This window comes from Leptonychotes weddellii, chromosome 15 (genome assembly GCF_054177405.1).
Source record: "Leptonychotes weddellii isolate Sample4059 chromosome 15, ASM5417740v2, whole genome shotgun sequence".
In the NCBI taxonomy this organism is placed as follows: Eukaryota; Metazoa; Chordata; class Mammalia; order Carnivora; family Phocidae; genus Leptonychotes; species Leptonychotes weddellii.
In genome coordinates this window covers 2,109,424-2,136,272 of record NC_138383.1, presented here as the reverse complement: position 1 = coordinate 2,136,272, position 26,849 = coordinate 2,109,424, and the positions used below count along the sequence as shown (strand labels likewise).

At 52.1% G+C, this 26,849-nt stretch overlaps 1 protein-coding gene across 1 annotated transcript in view; it reads left to right on the top strand.

Moving 5' to 3' along the window:
* The window catches only part of RNF213 (ring finger protein 213), a 94,959-nt gene that overhangs the window by 38,782 nt on the left and 29,328 nt on the right, over positions 1-26,849 (top strand). Inside the window, exons 17-37 of the mRNA XM_081805946.1 lie at positions 129-294; positions 1,272-1,489; positions 3,429-3,569; positions 3,689-3,853; positions 4,580-5,735; positions 6,580-6,773; positions 6,966-7,121; positions 7,706-11,314; positions 12,892-13,028; positions 13,384-13,479; positions 14,510-14,628; positions 15,389-15,508; positions 15,902-16,023; positions 16,223-16,361; positions 16,453-16,591; positions 18,950-19,141; positions 20,157-20,302; positions 21,484-21,638; positions 23,277-23,495; positions 23,846-24,027; positions 24,875-24,995. Coding sequence (XP_081662072.1) covers positions 129-294; positions 1,272-1,489; positions 3,429-3,569; positions 3,689-3,853; positions 4,580-5,735; positions 6,580-6,773; positions 6,966-7,121; positions 7,706-11,314; positions 12,892-13,028; positions 13,384-13,479; positions 14,510-14,628; positions 15,389-15,508; positions 15,902-16,023; positions 16,223-16,361; positions 16,453-16,591; positions 18,950-19,141; positions 20,157-20,302; positions 21,484-21,638; positions 23,277-23,495; positions 23,846-24,027; positions 24,875-24,995 — 7,692 coding nt within the window. The remainder of the gene's footprint in view (positions 1-128; positions 295-1,271; positions 1,490-3,428; positions 3,570-3,688; positions 3,854-4,579; positions 5,736-6,579; positions 6,774-6,965; positions 7,122-7,705; positions 11,315-12,891; positions 13,029-13,383; positions 13,480-14,509; positions 14,629-15,388; positions 15,509-15,901; positions 16,024-16,222; positions 16,362-16,452; positions 16,592-18,949; positions 19,142-20,156; positions 20,303-21,483; positions 21,639-23,276; positions 23,496-23,845; positions 24,028-24,874; positions 24,996-26,849) is intronic.

The window sequence follows — 26,849 nt, the reverse complement described above, 5'->3', positions numbered from 1 at the left end:
GCACCTGCCTTTAGCTGCTGCAAGTCCAGGAAGAGTGGGACGGGGTCTTTGGGATGGTCAGTGCTGCTGCTTGGACTCCAGGGTTCCAGGTAACCAGGTCCAGCCCACAGTAGAGCTCTGTCTTGCAGACTGACAACTTTGATGTCTATCACCATGAGAAGCTGGAGCGGATCAGCAAGCAGCTTATCCATGCCAACAAGCTGCTGCAGGACATCAGTGAGACCCGGTCCCAGTGTCTGAGTGAGCTGTCCCTGAGCAAGGAGTTCATCAGCTGGGTCCGGGAGGCTCTCGGAGGTACAGCTGGTCATTGAGGTTGCTGGGAGTCGGGAGAGAGTGTTGAGATGGCTCACGGGGGGTTCCATAAACTTACAGGCAGTCCCTCCCCTTGATCACGAGCTGTGTAGAGAACAGACGTGCTGTCTGCATCCCTTCCGTAGCTGTGCAGTGTGTGCCTCCTCGATCGTTGGTAGAATGGGCCTCAGGGCAGTATTTCATATGTTCCAGCATAAGAACTTCCCTTGGCTACTTTTTGCTCCCACTCTGGAGGCTTGCTGTGAACAGTTGGGTATCATTTTCTTACAAATCTTGTCCCCTTTAGCTTTTTCCCCTGGTTGATTTTAACTAGAAAATAAGGTAAGCTCTTGTCCACAGAAGAGATTTCATTACATCAGCTCATCAGTGTTATGTGCACTTCTTTTTTTGGCCAAGAGCTTGGAAGCCTTTTCTGTCCTGCCTCTGGCAGAGGGGTTGCACGGCGGGGAGGAGAGGTAAGAAAGACAGGTGGAAGAAGCAGGAAAGGGGCGGCAGGCCTACTGGTATGCAGGGAGGGGGTGCTGTCTCTCATCCGGATGCTCAGTACTTTCGACTGTGGCCTCCTTGGCCCACTTTGATGCACATCCTTTGATCAGTAAGTAGCCCAAAGAGAATTACCTCCATTTCTTTGTAGTTAATGTCAACATAGCATTTACCAGCTGAGCCCATTTCTTTTTGTATTAAACAGCGATGTTGTGTGGCTTATACGCGACAAAGTGCACAGAAGCCTTGTGCCGTGTCCGGATGTTGCTGTTGCTTTGTAAAACCAGGCGTTGGCCAGTGGTGTCAACATCAACAGCAAAGGAAACACGGCCCCAGATTTGTACTAAAAGCAGAAAGTGGATCAGACCCTAAAAATCCATCACTATCCATTTATAGCCTAAGTGTTCTTGTTTGAGGTCTGAGTGTGGGATCATCCTGGAGCCCCCAGGTGCTCACCTGTCTCTCCTCGCCCCAAGGCATCAACGAGCTGAAGGTATTTGTGGACCTGGCCTCTATCTCCGCGGGGGAGAATGACATCGACGTGGACCGGGTGGCCTGTTTCCACGACGCCGTGCAGGGCTATGCATCGCTGCTGTATAAGCTGGATGTGAGTGCAGGATTTGACGAGTTCATGATGCATCTCGAAGAACTGTGGAAGGCCCTGGAGAATGACCTGCACCTGCCCTATAAACTGGTAAGTCTCCCTTCTGGCTTCATCCAACCAAGCACACAAAGCTGCACACCGGGTTGTTCGGCATCGCGAGGGGCAGGACTGCAAGTCACCCCACCTGTGTGGCACGTGTTAAAATGATGTTTAAAACCAGTTTTCCTTCGTATGTGGAAATGCTTTCTTTCCCTTGTTACGTTAGAAAGTAGGATTCAAAATTTCACGTAAATAAGAGCAATTTCCACCGTGCAAAACACACATGGAAAAAAGACTAACATATGACCAGTGTTTTTTTCTGAATGGTGGTGTTACTTAATATTTCTTGGGCGCCTGGGTGGCTCAGTCAGTTGAGCGACTGCCTTCAGCTCGGGTCATGATCCTGGAGTCCCGGGATCGAGTCCCGCATCGGGCTCCCTGCTCAGTGGGGGGTCTGCTTCTCCCTCTGACGCTCCCCCCTCTCATGTGCTCTCTCTCTCTCTCTCTCATTCTCTCTCTCAAATAAATAAATAAAATCTTAAAAAAAAATTCTGTATATTTCTTGGTACTTTCCATGTTTCCCACAATTGGTATAAATTAAATTTCTTTAAATAACCTCTACACCCAACATGGGGCTTGAACTCAGGACCCTGGGATCAAGAATTGCATGCTCCACAGACTGAGCCAGCCAGGCACCACTGTATATTAATTTTCTTTTTTAATTTTATTTTATGTTATGTAGTCACCATACAGTACATCATCAGTTTTTGATGTAGTGATCCACGCTTCACCGTTCTCGTACAACACCCAGTGCTCCATGCAGTACGTGCCCTCCCCAATACCCATCACCAGGCTAACCCATCCCCCCGCCCCCCTCCCTTCTAACACCCCCAGTCTGTTTCTCAGAGTCCATAGTCTCTCATGGTTCGTCTCTCCCTCCTATTTCCCCCCCTTCGTTTTTCCCTTCCTTCTCCTAATGTCCTCCATGCTGTTCCTCATGTTCCACAAATAAGTGAAACCATATGATAATTGACTTCTCTACTTGACTTATTTCACTTAGCATCATCTTCTCCAGTCCCATTCATGTTGATGTAAAAGTTGGGTATTCATCCCTACTGATGGCTGAGTAATATTTCATTGTATATTTGGACCACATCTTTTTTATCCATTTGTAAATTTTTAAAAATATTTATTTATTTGACAGAGAGAGACCCAGTGAGAGAGGGAACACAAGCAGGGGGAGTGGGAGAGGGAGAAGCAGGCTTCCCGCAGAGCAGGGAGCCCGATGCGGGGCTCGATCCCAGGACCCTGGGACCATGACCTGAGCCGAAGGCAGACGCTTAACGACTGAGCCACCCAGGCGCCCCTATCCATTTGTAAATTAATTTTTTATCAGAAAAATGAATGAACATGTTAGTTTGAGTAAACCATTTGCACCGGGGTCCGAGCAGACCCATCCTGTGTCGCGTGGCTAGTGCGCAGAAGTGATGTCCGCCAGATCCACTGGAGGGTGAGGGAGGAAAGGAGAAGCAAAAGGACCAGGTAGAGGTGGCTCCATTCCTGCTGCCGGAAGCTTATGTCCGAACAAAAAGTCTTTGTTGTAGTTTCTCCAAGTGCTTCCATTTGGACTTGGGGTCCCCAGACGCATACTTAGAATGTAAGGCCGCACTGCTCTGCTCTGTCCAGCATTACCCCTGCCTAGGGGCCCGGCAGCACGAAGCCCTCCCACCATTCCATCCACGTGCCCCCATGTGCTCGCCAGGGCAGTGGCCACTGGGAGGGACACAGACAGCCCATTACATAAAGTGCAACACTGTGGGACAGCGACTGAGAGGGATAAACGAGAGGGCAGTGGGTGAGGAAGGCCTCCCCTGCGGGCAGGAGATGGGGACGGGGGGCTTGCCCCATGGGAGCAGAGACGGAGTAGCCACAGGAAGAAGAGAAAGAAGGTCGCTCACACCGTGGCCTGTTTCCCCTCCTGTCCCAACAGCGTGACTCTGCCAGGAACTTGGAGTGGCTGAAAACTGTGAAGGAAAGTCACGGGTCAGTAGAACTCTCTTCCCTGTCATTGGCAACGGCCATCAATGACAAAGGCATCTATGAGATCCGGGCCCCCAAGGATGGCCAAAAGGTGAGCCTCCCTGCCTCCTGGCACAGCTAGCAGTAGTATGTGCAGGCTGCTGCAGAGTGGGGTGGGGGTGGGGGTTCTGCCTCCAGAAAAACGACCTCTGAGCATACACAGTTCCACAGATCTCCCCAGACACGGTTCTGCAGTTGCTCCTGCCCGAGAGCCATGGAGGCCGTGAGGAGGTGCGAGTCTACTCTTTGGAAGACCTCAGGGAGCTTTTGAACAAATTGATGCTGATGTCTGGCAAGAAAGATCACAGCAACGTTCAAGTAGAGGTATTTTCCAAGGTGAGAACTCGTGATGACATTGGGGCCAAGCAGATGTCATGAGCTCATGTTTGGGCAGAGGACTCTCACTGCCCAGTGACCAGAGAAAGTCAGAAGGGTTTGAGTTTGGATTAGTTGATAGGAAGCATTCTGCTTTAAGTCCATGGAGCGGGGAGCCAGCAGGTGGGCAGAATGCAATCACCCCAATTCCTGACCCCAAGAGACATCTGAGTTCCAACAGGCCCTTTGGTCGGTAGTCCCTTCTTAAGATGCACAGACCGAATTGTCCTGAGTCCTCCGAATCGCAGAGGAGATAACCCCATGGGCAGGTCTTAGAAAGAGACTCCTCTTGCTTCGCTCACTCTGTAAATCAGCAGGAACCCACAAAGACTTAAAGATTTACATAGTTATTCTTCATTGAAATCAAAAGTGACCATGTTGATAAAGGAATATCCATTTATGACGTAACAGTCTCTGGACTTTGTTACGGGTTTTTTCTTTCAAGGTTGTTTGTATTTTATGATGACATCCTTTAGCCTTACCAGAGAGTCCTCTGGGAGGCTGATGATGTAAATGGGGAAATAAGGCCTCTGTGATTACCCCGTGTGCTCAAGGCCACACAGGGAACCAGTGGAAAGACATGAACCCAAGTACTTCAAGTCATATCTGCATTTGTGTCATTCTGGATGGTTGTATGAACTCTGGCGCAGCTCTGTGATACCTGCCTCCTGGTTCCATTTGCCACAGGTGTTCTGCAATGTGCAGAGGCTTGTCCAAGCTTTCATCAACCTTTACTGTGCTGGAAACATGCTGTTCAGGGCCTGGCATGCCAAGGTGTACTGCTCCCCCTGGCAAGGCGTCTCCGTTTGGATGGACTTCGGCTTGGAGCCCATAAGCCCGCTCAAGGGCAGTTGCCCAGTGGCCGAGCTGTTGGAGGCCATCAGCAGGCAGATGGAGCACTTCCTGGACCACTGGAAGGGCTTCGTGGCAGAGAAGCGGGCCAAGCACTTTTATCTCAACTACTACACCGCCGAGCAGCTGGTGTACCTGAGCACAGAGCTCAAGAGACAGCCGCCCAGCAACGCTGCTCTCACCATGCTGTCCTTCATCAAAGGCAACTGCACCCCGAAGGACGTCGCGAAGGCCCTCGAGGGGCCCGACAGTGAGGCTGCCGGGCAGCACGAGAGCGCGGTGGTCGAGGGGCTGCGGCTGATGCTCCTGCATGAGTTGAGCCTGGAGGGCAAGCTGAGGGCCGTCATGGAGCAGTCGATGGCGTGCATGAGCGCCTTCCTGCCTCACTGCCTGGACCTGGAGACCCTCGGCCGCTGTCTGGCCCTGCTGGGCTGGATGAGCGGACGTCCTGTGGAGCGGCTCCTCCCCAGCGGCCTGCATGCCGGCCAGCCCAACCTCCTCGTCTGTGGCCACTCTGAGGTGCTGTCGGCTGCCCTGGCCATCTACATGCAAACCCCGCACCAGCCGCTGCCCACCTTCGACGAGGTGCTGCTCTGCACCCCGGGAACCACGTTTGAGGAAGTGGCACTGCTCCTGCTCCGTTGCCTGACCCCAGGCTCCCGGGGACAGGGGCTCTACAGCCTGCTGTACGCAGACCTGCTGAGCTACGAGGTGGCCTGCCAGGTGGAGGCGCTCTTCCTGAGCCTGTGCTCGAAGCTGCACCATGAGGACTTCCAGCTGGTGATGATCTGTGACTCCGAGCGGGAACATTGCCACCTGCCCTCGGCCTTCAGCCAGTACAAGGTCCTCGTCACCCCCCAGGCGCCCCTCCAGGACATCCGGGCCTACCTGGCTCGGCATTTCCAGGCCCCCGAGCACACGCCATCGGCTGCCGACGTGTTCCGGGACCGGATGTGCGTGGGGATCGTGGCCTCCAAGCGAGCGGGCGTTGGTAATGACAGCTCCTGGGGTGGGTGGGCCCCTTGGGTCCCAGGGACCATCTGACAGCCCTTCCCTGTCCAGCAGGGGCGACTCGGGTGGAGCCCTCTGTAGGGGGGGAAACTGAGTCCCGGGGGGGCTTTGATTCTCTGAGGCTGTAAGTCGGGGCCTGTGCTGGAACGGGACACCCTTTCTCCCTGGGTTTCACGCTCAGTTCACCTTCCTCTAGGTAGGCTTCTCTGAAACTCCTTCTCTTTTAAACTCCGTTGGCCACTTCAGGGTTGATGTGGGTCTTGCGGGCAGAGGGAGGTGTGATTGCTTTGTCTTGGGAAGAAACAGATGCCCCTTGACTTCCCTTTTTTGACTTTATCCCCTTAACAGCACAACCTTCTCTGCATGGAAAACCTGCACCTCCCCTCCCCTGGAAGGGGGTGGCACAGCCTCTGTCCTTCGATTCGGATTGCCACCATCCATCCCAGGGGATGGCAAGGAGAGTGAGCAGGCAGCAGCAAGGAAATTTGAGGGTTCAAAAGTGTATTCTTTAACGTGATGTTACATTGCTTCTCTTCTGAATTTTGCGTAGAGAAATGACTTGTAATCTTTCTGGATTCTCTCATTCCTGGTCCACAGCCCTGGCACCTAATTTCCATATTTTATTTTGTTTCATTTTTTTAAGATTTTATTTATTACAGAGAGAAGAGCACGGAGGGAGGGGCAGAGGGAGAGGGACAAGCAGACTCAGCGCTGAGCGAGGAGCCCAACGTGGGGCTCGATCCCAAGACCCTGGGATCCTGACCTGAGTAGAAATCAAGGAGTCAGACGCTTAACCCACTGATTTCCATGTTTTAATGTTATAGGAAAGTCTCTCTATGTGGAGAGATTACATGGAAAACTGAAAATGAAGCTTAGAGGCAAAAAAGTGCCCCTAAAGGTGATCCGACTAATCGACCCTCAGGTGGATGAGAGCCAGGTTCTGCACGCCCTCCTGCCTTTCCTGGAGGCTGACGGCCGGACGAGACCCACGATCTTCCACTTCGATGTGACCTCTTCAGTACGTGCCCCAGGATTTCAGTCGAGTGGCCCCCATGTCCCACCCTGCCTCCTCCCCGTATCAAGAATTCCCTCTGTGTGTGTGACATTCAGCATCACCGTGTCCAAGGACAGAGTACTGCGGTCCTCAGGGTTGGGAGATCTCCTCGTCTTCTGTGTATGTGCTAACAAAGCCACGTGATTCTGTCTCTAGGTGCAGACTGGACTTTGGGTGTTCATTTTCAAACTCCTCATTCTCCGGTACCTAATGGATGTAAATGGCAAAATGTGGTTTCGGAACTCATGCCATTTATACATCATTGAAATCCTGGAAAGGGCTCCAGCGCTGCCCAAGAGGCCTTCAAGACAGGTGTGTACCGCAGGGCCTCTTCACGTGTCTGTTCCAGCACTCCCCACTTCTCCTCGGTGAACCCACTGGCTGCCGTGGTAGTAAAGATAAATAATCTTTACAGTTATTTTTTAATGATGCCTGGAATAGAAATACTCTTACTAGTTAGAAGTATCTTGAGTTTGATTTGTTCGATTTGAGATTGATGCTATTTGGGTGAGATGCCAGAGGTGCTCGGCACATGGTAAATCTGCTGGGCACAGTCCGTCCTTCTTAATGGCAGCTAAGATGGGAAAGAGGCTCTTGTCATATACACTTCTTAACGAAAGGGAACCTTGTGCACGCATGCACACAAACACGCGTGCTTAGTAGAGATTTTGTTTCGGGAAGTTGGGTGACAAGGACCTAACGGTGGAGTAGGTAGCTCCCATGATCCCTCAACATACAGGAGAGCAGCCTGTGCACAACGGAGTCCACAGAAACCAATTTATGGAAAGTGGGTGCTTAAAAGGGTCCATCCAGTGTAGATCGCGTGGAGGATTAAATGCAGAAGCTTTTTTAGGAAGTGAAGTCATAACCATTTTATTTATGTCTCCGCTTTCTAGAGTACACACACCCCCCACTTCAGTTTTCTCGATGTCTTCCCAAAAGTCACCTGCCGGCCTCCCAAAGAAGTGATAGACATGGAGCTGAATCCTAAAGAGAACTACAGCGATCCAGGGATGGATCAGAGAGTGTTCTGCAGCGAGACTTTCCAGAGGCCTTACCAATATTTGAAACGGTTCCATGAGAAACAAAACCTAGACACGTTTCGGTACCAGGAAGGCTCCGTGGAAGGCACCCCTGGGGAATGCCTCCAGTATTTCCTAATTTACTGCGGGTTGATAAATCCGTCCTGGTCAGAGCTACGGAACTTTGCTGGGTTCCTGAATTATCAGCTTAGAGATTGTGAGGCCTCCCTCTTCTGTAACCCAGACGTGATTGGAGACACACTGCAAGGCTTCAAGAACTTTGTGGTCACCTTCATGATCTTCATGGCAAGAGATTTCGCCACACCGACACTTCATACATCCGATCAAAGCCCAGGGAGGCACACCGTCACCATGGACGGGGTCAGGGAAGAAGACCTAGCCCCTTTCACTCTCCGGAAGAGATGGGAGTCAGAGCCTCACCCGTATGTGTTCTTCAATGGTGACCACACGTCCATGACCTTCATAGGCTTCCACATCCAGCCCAATGGGAGTGGCAGCCTTGACGCCGTCGATCTCTCCGGTGGGAGGGTGATCAAGAAAGACGTCATGGGAATGGAACTGTACCGGGGGCTGTTGCTCCAGAAGGTGCCCTTCAATGTTGACTTTGATAAGCTGCCCAGACATGAGAAACTTGTAAAGCTCTGCCTGGCATTGGGGATCCAGTGGCCCATGGACCCTGATGAAACTTACGAGCTCACAATGGACAATATGCTGAAGATCCTTGCCATTGAGATGCGGTTCCGGTGTGGGATCCCCGTCATCATCATGGGAGAGACTGGCTGCGGAAAAACCAGGCTCATTAAATTCCTCAGCGACCTGCGACGCGGGGGTACCAAAGCTAAAACCATGAAGCTGGTCAAGGTCCATGGAGGAACCACTGCAGAGATGATCTACTCCAAAGTCCGGGAGGCAGAGAAACTTGCTCTCTTCAATAAGGACCGACATCAGCTGGACACCATCTTGTTCTTCGATGAAGCCAATACAACCGAAGCCATAAGCTGTATCAAGGAAGTCCTGTGCGATCGTACAGTGGGCGGCCGGCCCCTGGCCAAAGACTCGGGCCTGCATATCATAGCGGCGTGCAACCCTTACCGGAAGCACTCACAGGGGATGATCTGCCGTTTGGAGTCGGCCGGTTTGGGGTACAGGGTCAATGCCGAGGACACGGCGGAGAGGCTTGGCTCCATCCCCCTGAGGCAGCTGGTGTACCGAGTGCATGCTCTGCCACCCAGCCTGATCCCACTGGTGTGGGATTTCGGACAGCTGAATAACACCGCCGAAAAGCTCTACATCCAGCAGATTGTGCAGAGGCTGGTGGACTCCATCGGTATAGATGAAGACGAGACTCGCATGATCACAGAAGTGCTTTCTGCCTCTCAGGGTTTCATGAGGACGACAGTAAACGAGTGCAGCTTTGTCAGCCTCAGGGACGTGGAGCGCTGCGTCCAAGTGTTCAAATGGTTTTACAGCCACAGTAGGATGCTCCTGTCAAAGCTGGATTCCTTTCTCCAGGAGTCCCACGTCAGCAAAAACAACTTGGAGAGAGATCCTGTCCTCTGGTCCCTGGTGCTAGCCCTCGGGGTGTGCTATCATGCCTCTTTGGAACAGAAGGAGTCATACTGGAGAGACATTTGCAGGCTCTTTCCAGAACCATATAATGACAGCAAGGTTATTCTGGAGGAGATAACTCAAACACAGGGTCTTTTTCTAAATGGTGTGTCTTTAAGGAAAACCATTGCTAAGAACTCAGCTTTGAAGGAGAATGTCTTCATGATGGTTATCTGCATTGAGCTGAAGATTCCCCTCTTCCTGGTGGGGAAGCCCGGCAGCTCCAAATCTCTCGCCAAGACCATCGTAGCAGATGCCATGCAAGGCCCGGCAGCTCACTCGGACCTCTTCCGGAGCCTGAAGCAGGTCCATCTGGTATCATTCCAGTGCAGCCCACACTCTACCCCCCAAGGCATCATAAGCACCTTCAGACAGTGTGCCCGCTTCCAGCAGGGGAAGGACCTACAGCAGTACGTCTCTGTGGTGGTGTTGGATGAGGTTGGACTGGCGGAAGACTCGCCTAAAATGCCCCTGAAGGCTCTGCACCCGCTGTTGGAATACGGATGCATTGAAGATGATCCTGCCCCCCACAAAAAGGTTGGCTTCATAGGCATTTCCAATTGGGCCCTGGACCCTGCCAAGATGAACCGGGGTATTTTTGTGTCACGCGGCAGTCCCAACAAGAAAGAGCTCATAGAGAGTGCTAAGGGGATTTGCTCTTCAGAGCCCCTAGTTCAACAAAGAGTCCAAGGGTACTTTGCACCCTTTGCCAGAGCCTATGAAACAGTGTGTCAGAAGCAAGACAAGGAATTCTTTGGGCTTCGTGACTACTATAGCCTAATCAAAATGGTCTTCGCCAAGGCAAAGGCTTCTAATAGAGAGCCCTACCCACGAGATATTGCACAAGCTGTCCTTCGGAACTTCAGTGGCAAAGATGACATCCATGCTCTGGAGATTTTTACAGCCAATTTACCTGAGGCGAAGTGCTCAGAAGAAGTCAGCACCATGCAGCTGATCCAGCAGAACATGTACAGTGACCTTCAGAAGGTGTCAGGCAAGGAGCTGGATGACTCTGAGTCCCGCTACCTGCTTGTGCTGACCAGAAACTACTCGGCCCTGCAGGTCCTGCAGCAGACGTTCTTCAGGGAGCACCAGCAGCCAGAGATCATTTTCGGTTCCAGCTTTCCCAGGGACCAAGAGTACACCCAGGTCTGCAGAAATATCAACCGAGTGAAGATCTGCATGGAAACTGGCAAGATGGTGGTGCTGCTCAACCTACAGAGCCTCTACGAGAGCCTCTACGATGCGCTCAATCAGTACTATGTCTACCTCGGAGGCCAGAAGTACGTGGACCTTGGTCTGGGGACCCATCGGGTCAAATGTCGGGTTCACCCAGACTTCCGCTTGATAGTCATTGAAGAGAAAGACGTTGTCTACAAACATTTTCCCATCCCTCTCATTAACCGGCTGGAGAAACACTATCTGGATATCAACACCGTTTTGGAGAAGTGGCAGAAAAATATCGTAGAAGAGCTCAAGAGCTGGGTGGAGAGATTTGTAGATGTGAAAGCAGAGCAGTTTGTAGCCAGACACAAATACAGCCCTTCTGAAGTCTTCATTGGCTACCACCCGGACGCGTGTGCCTCTGTGGTGCTCCAGGTCAGCGAGAGGCGGGGTCGCAGCCCCTTGACCGAGGAGCTGTACCAGGAGGTGTCCGAGGAGGCCAAGTTGCTGCTCCTGGGTTGTTCCACGCCGGACGCGGTGGTTCGGCTGGGTGCCACCTCCCTGGGCCTGTTTGCCGTGCAGTCCCTGTCGCAGGAATACTACCACAGACAGCAGCATGACTCCTTTGCAGACTTCCTCCAGGCTCAGCTTCGCACCGTGGATCTGGAACGCCGTGTCGTCTTCACAGAGGTGATAATAATTTTACCCTTGTCCTCCTTCATCCCTTGGCATCCCTCGTTTCAAGAATTCAGGATTCTTTTCAAGCCAGTGTTCAGAAGTCATAAATGGGTATGTTGAGACTTTAGTTTTTCTCCACTAAGTGCGAGGAAACCCAGATATTCACAAAAATTCAACGAAAGCAAGTTTTGAGTGCCTGTTTCTGTGCAGAGCTCTGTGCCGGTAGTAAAATTATATACAGTGTTCACTTCGGCAAATGAAGTGACACATTTGAGTACCGTGCTGAGGGCACCAAGGATATAGGAATGCCTTGGCACGGTTCTTGGCCTTGGTCAGCATGCGGTGCAAGGCTCGTAACAAATGCCATTGGCATCACACAGCAGTGCTATCCGTAGGGGCAGGAAGGAGCACTGCCCATGAGAGCTCGAGGTCAGAGGACCCTCAAGTAGATTGTGAAATGCGGCTGGGAAAGCAGCAAAGGCAGAGGTTCCTACTTGAGCAAAGGCGTCGAGGTGTGAAACAGTGCCGTCTCTGCCGGAAACCAGGAGCCGGTCGCCAGGCAGCGTGAAGCTCGAGGGTGCAAGGGCCAAGAGATGGGGGTGAGATGCCACTGGAGGGACTTCATGGAGGGTCTGATCAGCGGTGCTGACGAGGTCTGCCGTCAAGAGGGGAGGGATAGAGGAATGCATATTGAGGTGTGTCCCGTTGCCTGGGAGAGGGAGGAGAAAGCCTGATAAAAAGACTTACCACAGAGAAACAGGGAGGGAGGCTGCTGTACCAGTTCAGTCAAAGTAGAGGAGCGGGTAGAGGGAACCGAGAAATAGTTAGGATGTGCATCGGCAGAGCTAATGACTTACTCCATTTGGGGGCTGTGGAAGACGAAGGGGTCTAGGGATGGTTTCCTGGATTCTTCCTTGGGTGACTGGAGGTTTGGTTAATTATAGTCCAGGAATGAGCCACAAATATTGGTGGTAAATTCCATTTGGGACAGACTTTGATGCCCCTGTGGCATCCAGGCAGACACATCTGTCATGCAGTTGGATATAGGAATCAGAAGCTCAGTGGCAAGGCTAGCCTGGAGTTAGGGGTTCAGGAGCTATGATATCTGCACGCCCATAAGGAGTGTTTTGGTTTACTCTGTGTGTGTGTGGGGGGGTGTGATCCAGTGTTACAGGAGAATTGGTCATAACTGTGGGGCAGAAGGAGCACTGTCCATTTGAACTCCATCTGGAAGTATGCAGAAGACCAGGAGGGAGGAATGGCATTTGCGTTGAGCCCTAAGGGATCATCAGAATTTCTAGGAGGGGCCAGGCAGGAAGAGACACTGGAGTCTGAGGAGATTTGAAGGCACCTGGGGACAGGATGAGTCTTCTCTCCGATACCTTTTGATTTCATAGGTTCTGTTTGCCTCAACACTGCCTCATTTTTTTAAAACTCCTCTGGGTTTGGATTCTCTTCTGTGTACCAAATGCACAGTGCATGCTGGGCCCATAGAAGATATTTGCTCAACATTCTCATGTTTCTAATCCCAGCCGACCTGCAACCTTCCTTGAATTCTAGCAAATAATTAGCATTTCCTGACTTTGCAGATCACCACTTTCTCCAGACTGCTGACCAGCCGTGACTGTAAAAGTTTGGAATCAGAAGTAATGGATGGAGCTCTGAGGCCCACAGTCCTGTCTCTGCAGCAGTTTGACACCGAGAGCTCATTCCTCAGAGAAGTCCAGTGAGGCTTCCCCCTTTCCCTCTGTGTCCCCTCCACCCCCAGCGCTGACCGCTCTGTGCTTCACGTGCATGACTTCAGGGATCACTGGTTCTGGCACCAGCCCTGGTTAGTGAACACCGAGGACACGTGATGGAGAAAGACGGTGTCCCATTCTCCTTGTGCCCCGTCTCTACTGCCTTCTGCATGGGCGTCCTTGTCTTAGGGAAGTACTTACTGGAGTTTGTGTGCTCTCCACTCGCATAGAGGAGAACCCCGCCAGAGTGATTCCACACCAATAAATTCCTTCATATTTCCCATCACTCTGGGGAATTTTATCACCCATTGTTTAGGGCAGACAATTTCCTTTTTCTTTCAGAAAATGCTTAACTAACATAGCCAGATGTAAAATCCTTATTATTCAAACGGATTTTGAAGATGGAGTCCGTAGTGCTCAGCTCATCGCTTCGGCTAAGTATGTTTTTGTTATTTTTCTCAGAAACTACCCAGAAAGCTCAAATTTTATTCAGGAGTTCCTAAAGAATTTCTTCCCTGAAAACAGTATGGTATTAGAATAAACAAAGAAATAAAAATAAAAGGACTCTTGCTTTTCATTCCTCACAGATAAGGGGTTAGAGAAAAGGCTAAAACAAGGCAAAAATGGTAAAATGTCAAGAGGTGTAAATAATAGATTATTAGTAGGATATGAAAGAATATCCTAGGAATGTATTGTCTGCAGACATGTCTTGGTAATTACTGGTGTTAAATTATACAATTTGAATATATTGCAAGTTCAAGAGCAATCAGTATGTAAAAGCTTTCATTTGTATTTATTGGACGTTTTTACAGTATTAGTAAATAGCAGAGGTTTGGTATTTTTAGAATTAGCTGTGTTCTCATTAAGTTAGGGGAAAGATGATTTCTGGGCCTCTGAAGGCATTGGAAGCCATATTTCATAGCATGGTTGTGGGTTCACAGAATCCTGCTTCTCAGGATGGACAGTTCAGCTAACCTTACCCATCGAGGGTTGTAGGACAGGGCTCCTGGTCAATAAGGAGAGGGCACTTCGAAGCAGAGGGACACAGGAGTGGGGAAGAAAATGTACCTGTTGGGACAGAGCTTGCCTTCCTTCTCTCATGAGAGGAGACCGTGAGCATGAGGGTGTGAAATTTATCTCGGGGCACCTGGGGGGCTCAGTCGGTGAAATGTCTGCCTTCGGCTCAGGTCATGATCTTGGGGTCCTGGGATCGAGCCCCGCATTGGGCTCCCTGCTCAACAGGGAGCCTCCTTTTCCCTCCTCCACTCCCCCTGCTCGTGCTCAGTCTCTCTCTGTCACATAAATAAAATCTTAAAAAAAAAAAAAAAAGAAGAAATTTATGTAAAGCTAAAAAGACACGAGATTGAACACGACCACTCATAGGACACCCTTCAGCCGCTTCACGACTTTGGTTTTGTTTATTTGCTTGTTTTTTTTGTTTTGTCTTTGCTTGTTTGTTTTAAAATAGGTATTCTGTCATAAATGAAATCAACAAGATGCAAGGCAATAAGGATTGCATCTTGGTCTATTTTATCACAAAACTGTCCCGGATGGGAAGTGGAGCATCCTACGTGGGATTCCATGGAGGTAGGATGAAAATGTTAGTGAAAATGCTTATTTAGATCATGTCTGAGATCTTTCTAATTTGGTCCCATGGTGTACAAGTCTGGAATTCGAACATTGATGTTAATCTCAGCAATACTCGTTTCAGATTCGGTGAGCTTTCTTACCAGTGGTTACCGCGGGAAACACTCATGTCTGGACTTGCTGCTCCAGCGTACGGCATCCCCTTTATAGACCGGTAGATAAACACTTGATTGGCCTCTCTGGGTCCTTGTCCCTTGTAACACAGACAACCCAGAGAAGATCCTGCCGGCTGGTCCTGTTACAGAAGCGCCAGTACTTTCTTCCTGTTTCTGGAGGGAGGGAAATGCTCTCTTAAACCTCTTTCTCTCTCTTTTTCTTCTAAGAACTAAACCAACTAATATGTTAAGAAAATTGGTGTTCTAGAAATTGGCAAATGACAGTTTAGAGAATGGGAGGCACGTCTTGCCAGTTTCCCACACCCTTTACTAACTGTGACGCAGCAAGTATAATACAAAATGTAAGAAGACTCAGAGACCTTCAGATATCCTTTACACAAAGGCAGTTCTCTTCATTCTTACGACCGATGTTCACGTTTTGGTCACTGGCGTAGACACAGAGCCAGGTGGTTTCTGCATGGATTCCAGGCTTTGGGCATCAGGGCACACGTCACTGAGCAGCAGTGTACTGAAACAGCTTGTGGCCGACAAGAGGACGCCAGGAAAGGCATGGGGAGACTCCAGGTGGCTTTTACTTCCCACAGGGCTGTGGCAGTCTGTGCACATTGACGATCTCCGGAAGTCCACGGTCATGGTTTCAGACGTGACTAAGTTTCAGGATGTGGCCATCAGCCAGCTCTTTAAGCCAGAAGAGAACCCTGAGTGTAAGTCGGGAGGAAGCCTTTGGGAATGTAGGTGGGACGGTAGGAGTGGCAGCCAGGGGTGCAGGGAGGTGCCCTGCTGTCCCGTGAGGGCCAGGCACTGGCCAGGAGTCCCACATGGGAAAGCGGGTCTTCGTGGACGCGGCAGGCTGTGAGGTGGGGGTCTCTGCCACGTGTCACACCCTGGTCACCGGGGCTGCGTGTCCGCTGTGCACCCTGGACGGGAGGAAGGGTTGCCGCTGGTGGCCCACACAGACGGGGCTGGTCAGAGGCCAGCCTACGTGATCCGTGGCCTCTCCTGTGGGGCCTGCAGCGGGGGCGAGGGGCCAGGAGGCCTGTGGGGAGAGCCCACGTGCCACTCCTGTCCCCAGCAGCTTGCCTGTGCTTCTCTTGCAGCGGAGACAGGAAGCGGGGCCGGAGACGGCCGGGAGGAGGCAGAGGAAACCCAGGCTGCAGGGTCAGGGGAGGCGGCAGAGGCGGGCTTGGGAACCGAAGGCTCTGAGCGAGGCAGGAGTAATGTGAGTTCTGGCTCCTTCTCGTTCTTGGGCCTCCCGGAAGGCCAGGCTACCCTGCAGGTGGCCTCCCCCTCACCCCTGGAGTAGAGGCCCAAGACCAGGGCAGGGTTCCCCAAGGTGGAGTCCCCCCGCAGTGGCCCTCAAAGGGACGGGGCGGGCTGCGGGGCCAGGAGGCCTTACCGTCCCCGCCATACACGTGCAGATTGTGGACACCACCAGCCTGCTGCAGAGCTGCATACAGGGTGCCGTGGGCATGCTCAGGGACCAGGAGGGCCGCCCGCGCGGCACGCGGAGAGTGGAGATTCTTCTCGGCCTCTTGAATGAGGATGACGCGGAGAAAGGTGCAGGGCCCCGGGGTCACACACAGGCGGGCGGCCCCTCACGAGTGCCCATGGGACATGCCCAGGACTCGGCTCCTCTGCTCTTTTGCAGCCGCTTTCCTGCGGGTGTGCAAGGCGCGCCTCTGTGCTCTCCTCGAGCAGCGGGAGGAGAACGGCTTCTTCAACGTGAAGGCGTGGGTGTCGAGGGAAGCTTTGAATCAGGACGCTCTCCAGGAGGCAGGCACATTCAGGTACCGGGACGAGGGGCGCCGGTGGGGGGGCGAGATGTGGTGGCGGAGCAGGAGTGCCCCGGCCGTGGATGGCTCGGCCACCCGCTTCTTCCTAAAGCTCTGAGCGGTTCAGAGCGGTCACGTGGTTTCTCGGAAAGGTGCAGGATGGTCCGGGTGGTGGGTACACGGGGTTTGCTAGACTCTTCTCTACTTCTCTGCATGTTTACGTTCTGTCCTAACAACAACAGAAATGGAACCACCTGTTCTTGCAGGATGTAAACATTGGCCCGCGTGTTCGTCCCACAGAGATAGCTGCTGTTGTAGGTTGTGGAGGAGGTGATAGGCAGGGAGGGTGGGAAAATGACCGTCCCAGGCCTGCAGCTTGGTTGAAGTTACATGATAACCACCGACATCAGACTCGAGAGTGTTCATTCGTCGGCCATGGTCCTTTTTCTGTAAAACCCTGACCGTTTTTTCAGGGCTAAGTGAGACAATCCGTGTCATGGAGGGAGGCAGGATGCTGTGGGTTCCGCAAGGAAGATTCGGCCTCCCCTCGTCTGCAGAGTCCTCGTGGGCTTGTGACAGTCCCTCTGCCCCTGGTTTCCTCACTTCTGAGAGAACGTTCAGCTCACCTGAAGCCCCTCCCATCCGGTCTTCCCAGCTGTGATCCGTGTGGCTTCGGGGACACTGCCTCTGTGTGATGGGCAGGAGAGAAATGTGGGAGCCCAGAGTTGAGGGGAAGGTGTGAGCTTGTCGGTGTTGGTTTCTGCTGTGGGGGGATTTCTGCGTCAGTTTTCTTCTCTAGTTACCCTTAATGTCTTCCTACTTTCACTTTCTGAGTGAGGAATTTTAGAAGATCAGATCCGAATCTAGATCGTTTCCTTGGTCACTCCTCACAGATATTACTAAATACTTAATTTCACATCGGTACTCCTTAAGATCTGCATTTTTGGTGCCTCTCCAGCCACCGGACTTCCCACACTTGCCAGGTGTTCCGAGTGGCATGTGGCCCCACTTCTGTCTGCTCTGCCGTTGGCTGTGGCTTCGGGGTGGCCCACCCTTAGCTGCCGCCAGTGCTCTCTGAACACACCTTCATGGAGCGGTCGGGACCACACCTGTAGGTTCCCTGTGTCAGCTGTCAGGCGGGCTCTGAAGCCTGCTAGCCCACTCTCACAATCTCGACGTCTGTCTCTTTACCATCCACGTACTTGGGACCCAAGTCATTTGCTCCCTCGGGATTAAAATCCAAGGCGTGATAGTCCTGGTTGTTCCTAACGTCCGAGGTCTGGATGCCTGTCCAGGTCCGCCTTCCTGGGTGCCCTGCAGCCAGCCTTCTGTACTTGCCCGACGTGGGCACTCTCTCCTTCAGTCAAGTGCTCTCTTGATTGTTAGCATGCTTTGTTTCCTCAGTAGACGCTTGTGAATTCTCGCCAGCTCCCTGCACACCACATACTTTAAGAAGGAAATCATCTTGGGCGCCTGGGTGGCTCAGTTGGTTAAGCGACTGCCTTCAGCTCAGGTCATGATCCTGGAGTCCCTGGATCGAGTCCCGCATCGGGCTCCCTGCTTGGCAGGGAGTCTGCTTCGTCCTCTGACCCTATCCCCTCTCATGTGTTCTCACTCTCAAATAAATAAATAAATAAAAAATCTTTAAAAAAAAAAAAGAAGGAAATCATCTTTCTTTCTTCTTTTCAAAATGGAGCCTGAATTGGTCTCCCTGACTAGCTGGTAGTAGATGTGTTACACTGTGTTACAGAGTTTATGATTATGTATAAACTTCGTGATAACAGTGAAGGACGGCATAGTTCATAGAAGCAGTGAAATGTCCCTCTGGATATGTAAACACTCAGATCCAGCGTACACAACCGTCAACAAGAGCTACCTTCTAGAGAAACAGGTGCTTTCCTGTTTCGCTTGACCTGGAACACATTTATTTTGCCTTGTGCTTTATTATATTCTCTGCACAACTGTTTTTTGTTTTTTTTTTTTCCTTAGAGTAACATTTATTTCTTCCCCAAATGCCACATGGTCCTTCTTTCTTTATAGAGTCTGGACAACTTGCTGTGGGAAATTAGCTATATAACAGAATTCAGCAAATGCTGCTTGGCCTTTTCAGGGAACCGATGACCATATTTTCCATGTAGAATTAAGGTCCGTTCCAGTCCTGCCTCCAATCCTAGAAGTTTCTATCTGTGAATTTTTCTTCGAGTACTTAAAAACAATGGCAATTAGCGTTTACGGCTGTAGCCATAGCGTGGAATTGGTAGACCAGACCTGCTGTTCCAGCCCAGAAGAAGCCAAACGTCGAAAGGAGGCGGGACTTCCACGGCAGCATGTGGTGGTCGAGCTGGAATGAGATCTCCTCTTCCCTCGCTGCAGGCAGACCCTCTGGAAGCGGGTCCAGGGTGTGGTGACCCCTCTCCTGGCGAGCATGGTATCTGTCCTGGACAGAGACAGCAACCTCGAGCTACTGATCAGGCCAGACTCTCCATCTTGGACAAGAGATCTTTGGATGTTTATTTTCCGGGACATGAAGCTTCTGAACATTCCTCTTGTGATAAACGATACGAGGTAAATAGAGTTTCTTTTTGTGGGAAGGGAAAAAAATTGTAATGCAGCAGAAGTCTTCATGTGCTCTTCCAAGTAATTGATGAAGCCTAGGTTTCAATTTCGGAATCACATTTATTTTATTTTTTTATTTTTTTAAGATTTTATTTTTAAGTACTCTCTACACGCAGCATGGGGCTCAAACTCACAACCCCGAGATCAGGTGTCACATGCTCCACCAACGGAGCCAGCCAGGCGCCCCTGCATCACATATATTTTAAATGCTGCGTCCTTTTGCAGCCTGAGGGTGATGGCATTACAGTAACAAAGGGAGTTCTGGGAAGTTCTGAGAAATCCTGGTCTCATTCCCCTTCCTCATTCCCCTGCTTCCGGAGCACCCGTCACAGGTAGAATTGCCAGCTTCAGCTTCGTCTACACTGGCGAGGCTGTGCTTCAGAGAGCTGTTTGATCTGTGGGGCTCTGTCTGTTCCTCACTCTGCGGCACGACCCACATGGCCCACCCTGGGCCTGCTCTTGCGCAACTCACTCTCAGCAGGCCTCCCAAAAGCTTCCTCTTGGACTTCAGGGGCTTCGATTCTGGAGTATGGGTGAATAAAGAGTATACAGGTAACTGGGATTCTGAATCTCCAGTGGAAACACTTACTCAGAAGACAAGACACCGTTGACCGTGAGGGAAAGGGTGGCTTCAGACAAGCCGTGTTCTATATGCGTAGGTGGAGGGTGAGGGTAGGTCCAGACACCGCAAGACCCGGTTCTGGCCCAGACGTTGGGCAGGCTGCTTGACTCTTCCCAGCCTTGGTTTGCTTCTGTTTGTCTGTGAGACAGAGATGATCTGTGGACATCCTGGATTCCTTTGTAATAGAAGCCCTGAGCTGTGAAATGGGCCAGCAGGCTGCCTCTGAAGCCTTTTAGGCACCTGCGTTGTTGAGCATGGAGAGGACCTGGCATCAGTGTGGGTCTCCTGCCTCAAGCAACCTCTCACTGAGCCTGTCCTTTGTCCTCCTTTGCCCGACCGCAGACCTAAAAGTGAGATGCCCTACATCACGGTGCAGAACTACATGAGCCCTCCCGAGGACGTGTCCGGTGACGTCCCATTTAGCTGGAGAATCAAGGACTATCTGGAGGAACTGTGGGTCCAGGCTCAGTACATCACTGGAGCTGAAGGTGAGCCCAGGGATGTGGTGAAACAGGACATGTGCTGACTCGCCGTCATAAGTGGGTCATTGCCATTCGGAGGCTTCTGGACAGCTAGGGCACCAGCACTCAGGAGATGTCCCTAAGTGAGCCTTTCCCAACAGTGACCACAGAGTGGACCAGCTTCCTCCAAACTGAGCAGTCAGTGTCCTGAACCATGAGGCTCCTTGTTCTGCCGTCACAGGCCAAACAGGTTGGCCATAGGCCATAGGCGTCCCAGGAAATCCGGGGTAGTGCATGCTTTTGCAAAAGTCATCTTTCATACGTGAGATAGTCTTTTCAAAGTTTACTTATGGTATTACCTTTGGGAAAAAACAGGTCAAGGGGCGCCTGGGTGGCTCAGTCTGTTAAGCGTCTGCCTCCTTCAGCTCAGGTCATGATCTCAGGGTCCTGGGATAGAGCCCCGCATCGGGCTCCCTGCTCCGCGGGGCATCTGCTTCTTTCTCTCTCTCTCTCTCTCTCTCTCCCCCTTCCCCCCCCGCCCCTCTCCACTGCTCGTTCTCTCTCTCTCATTCTCTCTCAAATACATAAGTAAAAATCTTTAAAAAAAAACAAAAGGTCAAAATACTTGACCATCTTACTTCGGTGGGTACACATTCTGCAACTTTCTCTGAACAAACTGAAGCAGTCTCTATCCTGAGGAAGGAGTGTTTCTTTTTTTCAAGGCCGTACCCTAACTGACCCTGCTTTCCTGTGACGGCAGGTGACTTAGGGGTCTGCACTCGTCCACTAGAGGCAGAGCTTTCTGGTTTAAGCGGCACGTGACCCCAGCCCCTGAAGAGCAGCCCACTCATTCCTGGCCCACTTGGACCCTGGGGTTCCTGAAGCACATTATGTTGCTAGCCATAGAGCCTGGTCTGTCTCAGGTCGTTTCATCCCTTGGGGGCCAGCTAGGCTGTTGGTGACAAATCTAACATCTGTTCTGCCTTTGTTTCTGTTACGCCACTGGAAAAACATCTCAAATGTCTAGAAAGGACCATTAAATCCTGCAGCTCGCTCCCCTTTGCCAAGAGCCGCCGTTCAGTGGAGCCTTATCCGCGGTTACTGCTTGCAGAGCTGCCCTTCCCCAGGAGATGCGAGGTGTTCTGAATGCAGGGCAAGAGTCACGCCTCACGTTCTCCCTCCATACCCTCCACTGCTCTCCTTTGCAGGAGTGTCGAAGAATTTAGTGGAAATCTTTCGGCAGACCCCCCTGGGCAGGTTTCTTGCTCAGCTCAGTGTAGAATGGCAGCGAGAACTGTTTATGTGCTACATTAAGGACTTTCTCCTCTTGACGATGAGAGTGTCCACGTGGGAAGAACTGAAGGTAAGTGCTGGGTCTGGGGCGGGGTGATGCTCGTGTCTCATGGACGGGTGCAAGCCATTCTTCCACTGCTGAGTGTGTTTGACCCTCAGCCCCCACCTGGGGCCCCCAAACCATGGGCTTTTCATTAACACGAGGAAGACCTCCAATTTCCCTGTAACACCTTCTTTTTAAATGTGGAGTTTCTCTTGAAGAAAATTAGGTGAATATTTAACTGATCATTACAGACAATAACGGTAGCTGAAATTTTAGTGGACGTTACGATACTTCCGATGACCGAAGGATTTCAAACTTAAGTACATAAAAAAAGAAAGTGACAAATTTGAGGAGAACATGTTTACAACCAGTATGATTAAGGGTTAATAAAATATTCTTAGGAATTTAGGGGCGCCTGGCTGGCTCCGTCAGTGGAGTGTGTGACTCTTGATCTCAGGGTTGTGAGTTCGAGTCCCATGTTGGGTGTACAGATTACTTAAAAATATAGAATAAAATTGGGGGCCTGGATGGCTCAGTAGGTTAAGCCTCTGACTCTTGATCTCAGCTTAGGTCTTGATCTCAGGGTCCTGAGTTCAAGCCCCACACTGGGCTCCACACAGGGCATGCAGCCTACTTAAAAAAATAAAGTGAAATAAAACATCCTTAGGAATCAATAAGAAAGTCTCCTTGGGGCACCTGGGTGGCTCAGTCGGTTAAGCATCTGCCTTTGGCTCAGGTCATGATCCCAGAGTCCCCAGAGGGAGAGCCGGAGGGGCCGAGGGAAACGGAGAGAATCCTGAGTAGACTCACCACTGAGCCTGGAGCCCAACACAGATTTTGATCTCATGACCCTGAGATCACAACCTGAGCTAAAATCAGGAGTCGGATGCTTAACCCACTGAGCCACCCAGGTGCCTCAGAGAGTCTCCTAATTTTAAAAAATAGGTGAAAGTCATACAAACTAAGAATTAATAGAATAATTATACAGAGATCTAGAAACATTAGAAAAACTAGCCAGCCTCACTGTTAAGTCAACAGAACGTGAGTGGTTTTTAGATACTGCTTTCACTTGCCCACGTAGCAGGACTGGTTTGTGACAAGGCCAGAGACTCCTCCATTGCTGGGAATCAGCCAGTGCTCCTGGAAAAGCCTGGAGGCAGGGATTGGGAACCTAACAAAATCTGAACCGCAGTTTTTGTCCCGAGAGCATGATCAGATGTGGGCACACGTTTTACCCATGGGAATGTTCTTTCCAGCTTTGTTTCTTAAAACGAAAAAATAGAAACAATTTAATTGTCCATCATAAAAGGTGAGGCAAATTACGTTACAGCCATTTGATTGGTGAATGGTTATTGTAATTGGTACACACATTAACAATGGTGTTCTTCAAGTGCATTTAATGACGGAAGTGTTCATAATGTGATATTAAGTGGGGGAAAATCAGGAGTACACCATGGTTGTAACTTGAGGACAAAACGGAGGCAGAATATGGATATAAAATGCCTAGAAGGGGTGACACCAGAAAGTACCCAGGGACAGTAACAGTGTGCGTGGTTTTTAACGTTCTCTTTTGTCATTTCTGAGCAGTTCAAATTTTCCACTGTGAAAACGTATTTTTTCTTTGTATTTTACAGATGTACGATAAAAGCTTGTTTCTCATCTCAGGTTTTGCAGGTGGCACTGGGGTCCTGCATCAATCAAGTGCAGGCAGGGAGGCCAGAGGAAGATGTCTCCTTACCGTGGGTGCACCTCGCTTATCAGCACTTCAGGGGCCGGCTGCAGAACTTGTCCAGAATCTTGACTGTCTACCCCGAGATTCTACAAGTGCTATTTTACAACATAACAGAAGGCCCATGGAACACCAGATTGGACGGACATGAGCTGGTATGGCCTCTCGTGGAGACAGTTTGTGCTCAGAGTCAGGGCTTGGCCTTCCTGGAGCGGGGGGGTGGGGGGGGGTGGTTTGCTTCCAGGGCTGCCCGGGATGGGAAAGCCCGGGAGCCGTGTTCTGCACGGGAGACTGCTTGCCGGGGCAGGTGGGCCCGGGTAAGGCAGAGGAGCGAGGAACACATCTGACTCATGCCTTCTATGGCCCAGGACGAGAAAAGTTGAGGCTCAAGCCTGGAGCACGAGAACACACTGGGGTCGCAGCCTGGACCTCTGGACTTAGCACGTAGAGCAGCGAGAAGGGGTGAGGGTGCTGTTTCATCGGGTGCTTGTTCTCCATCCCCCAGATCCTGGATGCCCTGGCAGCAGTGGCCTGCACGGAGGTGCTGACGAGGGACATCCTGCAGCCCAGCCCTCAGGCGTGGCTGCACATGGTGAAGAATCTGTCCATGCCGCTGGAGCTCCTGGGCTCTGACGGGTACCTGCCCAGCTGCGGGAGGGTGGCCAGAGATGTCATCAGGGAAGTCAGGTGAGACCGGCAGCCCGGCCCACACCCGTCCCTTCCCCATGTGCTCACCTGCGGCTGGCTTGGTCCCAGGCACGTGGGGTTCTCTTGCCCTGGAAAAGGATCCTTTCCTCACTCACATCCCATCACATCTGCTGAACCTTCTTCCGTGCCAGGCAGCATGCTGAGGCTGGAGACACAGAGAGGGAAACCGCATTCAGGGAGTGCTTGGGGTGCAGGCGGGACAGAAGGGAGCAGATGCTTGGGGTCCCATGGGAGAAATGCTGGCAGAAGGGAGCAGTGGGGGGGCGCCTGGGTGGCTCAGATGGTTAAGCGTCTGCCTTCGGCTCAGGTCATGATCCCAGCGTCCTGGGCTCAAGCCCCATGTCCAGCTCCTGGCTCAGCGGGGAGCCGGCTTCTCCCTCTGCCTCTCCCCCGCTCATGTTCTCTCTCTCTCTCTCTCTCTCTATCTCTGTGTCTCGAATGAATAAATAGAAAAATCTTTAAAAAAAAAAAAAAAAAAAAGAAGGGAGCAGTGGGAAGGGGCCCCAGGCAGGACAGTGGGCACCAGCAGGGCAGAGGAGAGGTGACGAGCAGTTAGGCTAGGCGTCCCGTGCTGGCCTTCCAGAGCCAGGCAGTATTCAGGCGGCACTGCTGCGTGTAGGACGTGGCCCCCTGGTCCCCTCTGCTCTGCAAGTCTCAGGGAGGTCGTGGGGGACACGGAGGTGGCTGGGAGGTGGCTGGGGGTTGGGAGCACACAGTCTTCCGTCTGCCTTCACCCCACCCCTTTCTCGGATCCTGCCCTGCCCCCTCCGCCTGGCGTCTCAGACGCTATTGTCCGAGCTCAGGGAGTGACAGCCCTCTCTCACAGAACCCATTGGAACCGCATTTTCCCCGTGGCCCTTTTTGTGGAACACGTGCTCCTGGGGGTCGAGAGCCAGATTCCTGAGCTGCAGGCGCTGGTGACTAAGTATGTCTTCCTGCTGAACAAGGTGAGTGCTTGGGCCGGTCTGGCTCAGCCAGCAGCACACGCGGGCCTTCTAGGGTGCAGGACCCTGAGGCATCCTCGGACATTTATCTGTGGGGCGGTACATCCCCTTCCAGCTGAGAGTTGCACCTGGAAGTGCAGAGGAGCGTGATTTTATCACACCGGCCATGACATCCGCCATGTGCAGGTGTTTGTCTACCTCTCATGAGCGCCAGTCAGGGTTCCCCAGCAGGAATGGAAGCGACTCAGGCTGAGGCAGGGAAGATGGTCTGGAACCCGGGGGACGGCTGAGGGGTGGGCTCCACCCAGGCCTCCAGTGGCCTCAGACCTGCCCAGCCCAGCAATGTGGTCCCTGGGGAGGCCAGGTTTGCACGAGAGTGCCACCGGGCTATTGGCTTCTAAGCAGGGGCTGTGGTGGACCAAGGAATCAGGAAACCCCGGGGCCTCTGCTACTTGACCCCCTTCATAAAGTTAGTGACGCACAGGACAGTGCTCCTGCAGGAAAAGCCACCATCTCTGTGCCCACGCACTCAGCAACAATGGCCACTCAGCCAAAGATGGCTTCTGCCTCGGTTACCCCTGGAGCCTCGCACGAATGCATCTAACAGCTTTAGCTGTCCAGGCTCTGACGTGCAGGGGGCACGCTCTGAGGAGGCTGACATGGACACCAGGAGCCAGTCTCCTTCTCAGTGACCAGAGTATCGGTGGCAGAAACAAAATGTTAGGCCTTCTCTCACATGACCGTGTGAGCCTAAGCAGTCCGGGGCAGCGGACGGCTACCCCCCATCAGGTGCCCCAGCTCCTCTGAGTTGTCCCTTTGTTGTCCTCGCTACACGACCTCCACCTCGTGGTCTGAGAAGGCCCTTCTTGCCGTCATGTGCCACGGGACACGAAGCGTGGGCCGTTTTGAGAGCACAAGCCAGAGTATGTCCACACCACTGCAGGTCATAGCTCACTGCCCTAAAGGCAGTCATGGCCTCACCTAGCCACAGGGGAGGTAGGGACATCTCGGGTGGCGTGGTTATACGCCCAGGTAGAACCTGGAGGTTCTTTTGATGCGAGGAAAGTGGAGAAAGAACTCTAGAAGAAGCTGGTGCTCTGGCACCCAGGATCAGCACAGGGACCCATGGTGCACTTCTTCCTGCACAGAGGCCACCTGTAGCCTCTCTCCGAGCCCTACCCCATCACTGGCCAGGAGCCCTGGGGGCTGCTCCATCCGTCCAGCCAGTCCAGTGTGGCTCCTAATGGCCAGGTGGCCGGCAAGCCAGAAGAGAAGTTACCAGGTCCCTGCACACCGGTACGCACACACACGCAGGCCTTTGCAGGCTAGGTGTGTGGGAGGTCTGTAGGCCAGTAAAGTCACCCCAGGAACTTACTGGGCTTCTGGTGTGTTTCTTCCCAGTCGGATCTGGGTGTGAATGACCAGAGCCAGAGGTCTTCTCTCATGCATTTTCACACCTGAAGGCTCTTGTGTTTATGGCCTCATGCTCTCCTTGTCCCCTCCAAGGCCAGCCTTGAGGCCACTCGCAACAAGAGGCCAGAGGGGGAACATTGCCTGCAAGCCTGGCTCCCGTCGTCTGGCTGGGAAGGAAGGCTTAACCGGGCGAGGCCTGGGGTTCTCAACTCATCTTCGACTGGGGCCACCTTTTGAGAGCTGCCACTTAGAGTGAGCCTGCGCCAGCAGTCAGCAAAGCCTCCCACAGGACTTTGGCAAAAGCTGCGAAAAGATGGATGTTCTGTTTAGTTCTGTTAGAAAGCATGGGTGGTGGGGGCGCCTGGGTGGCTCAGTTGGTTAAGCGACTGCCTTCGGCTCAGGTCATGATCCTGGAGTCCCGGGATCGAGTCCCGCATCGGGCTC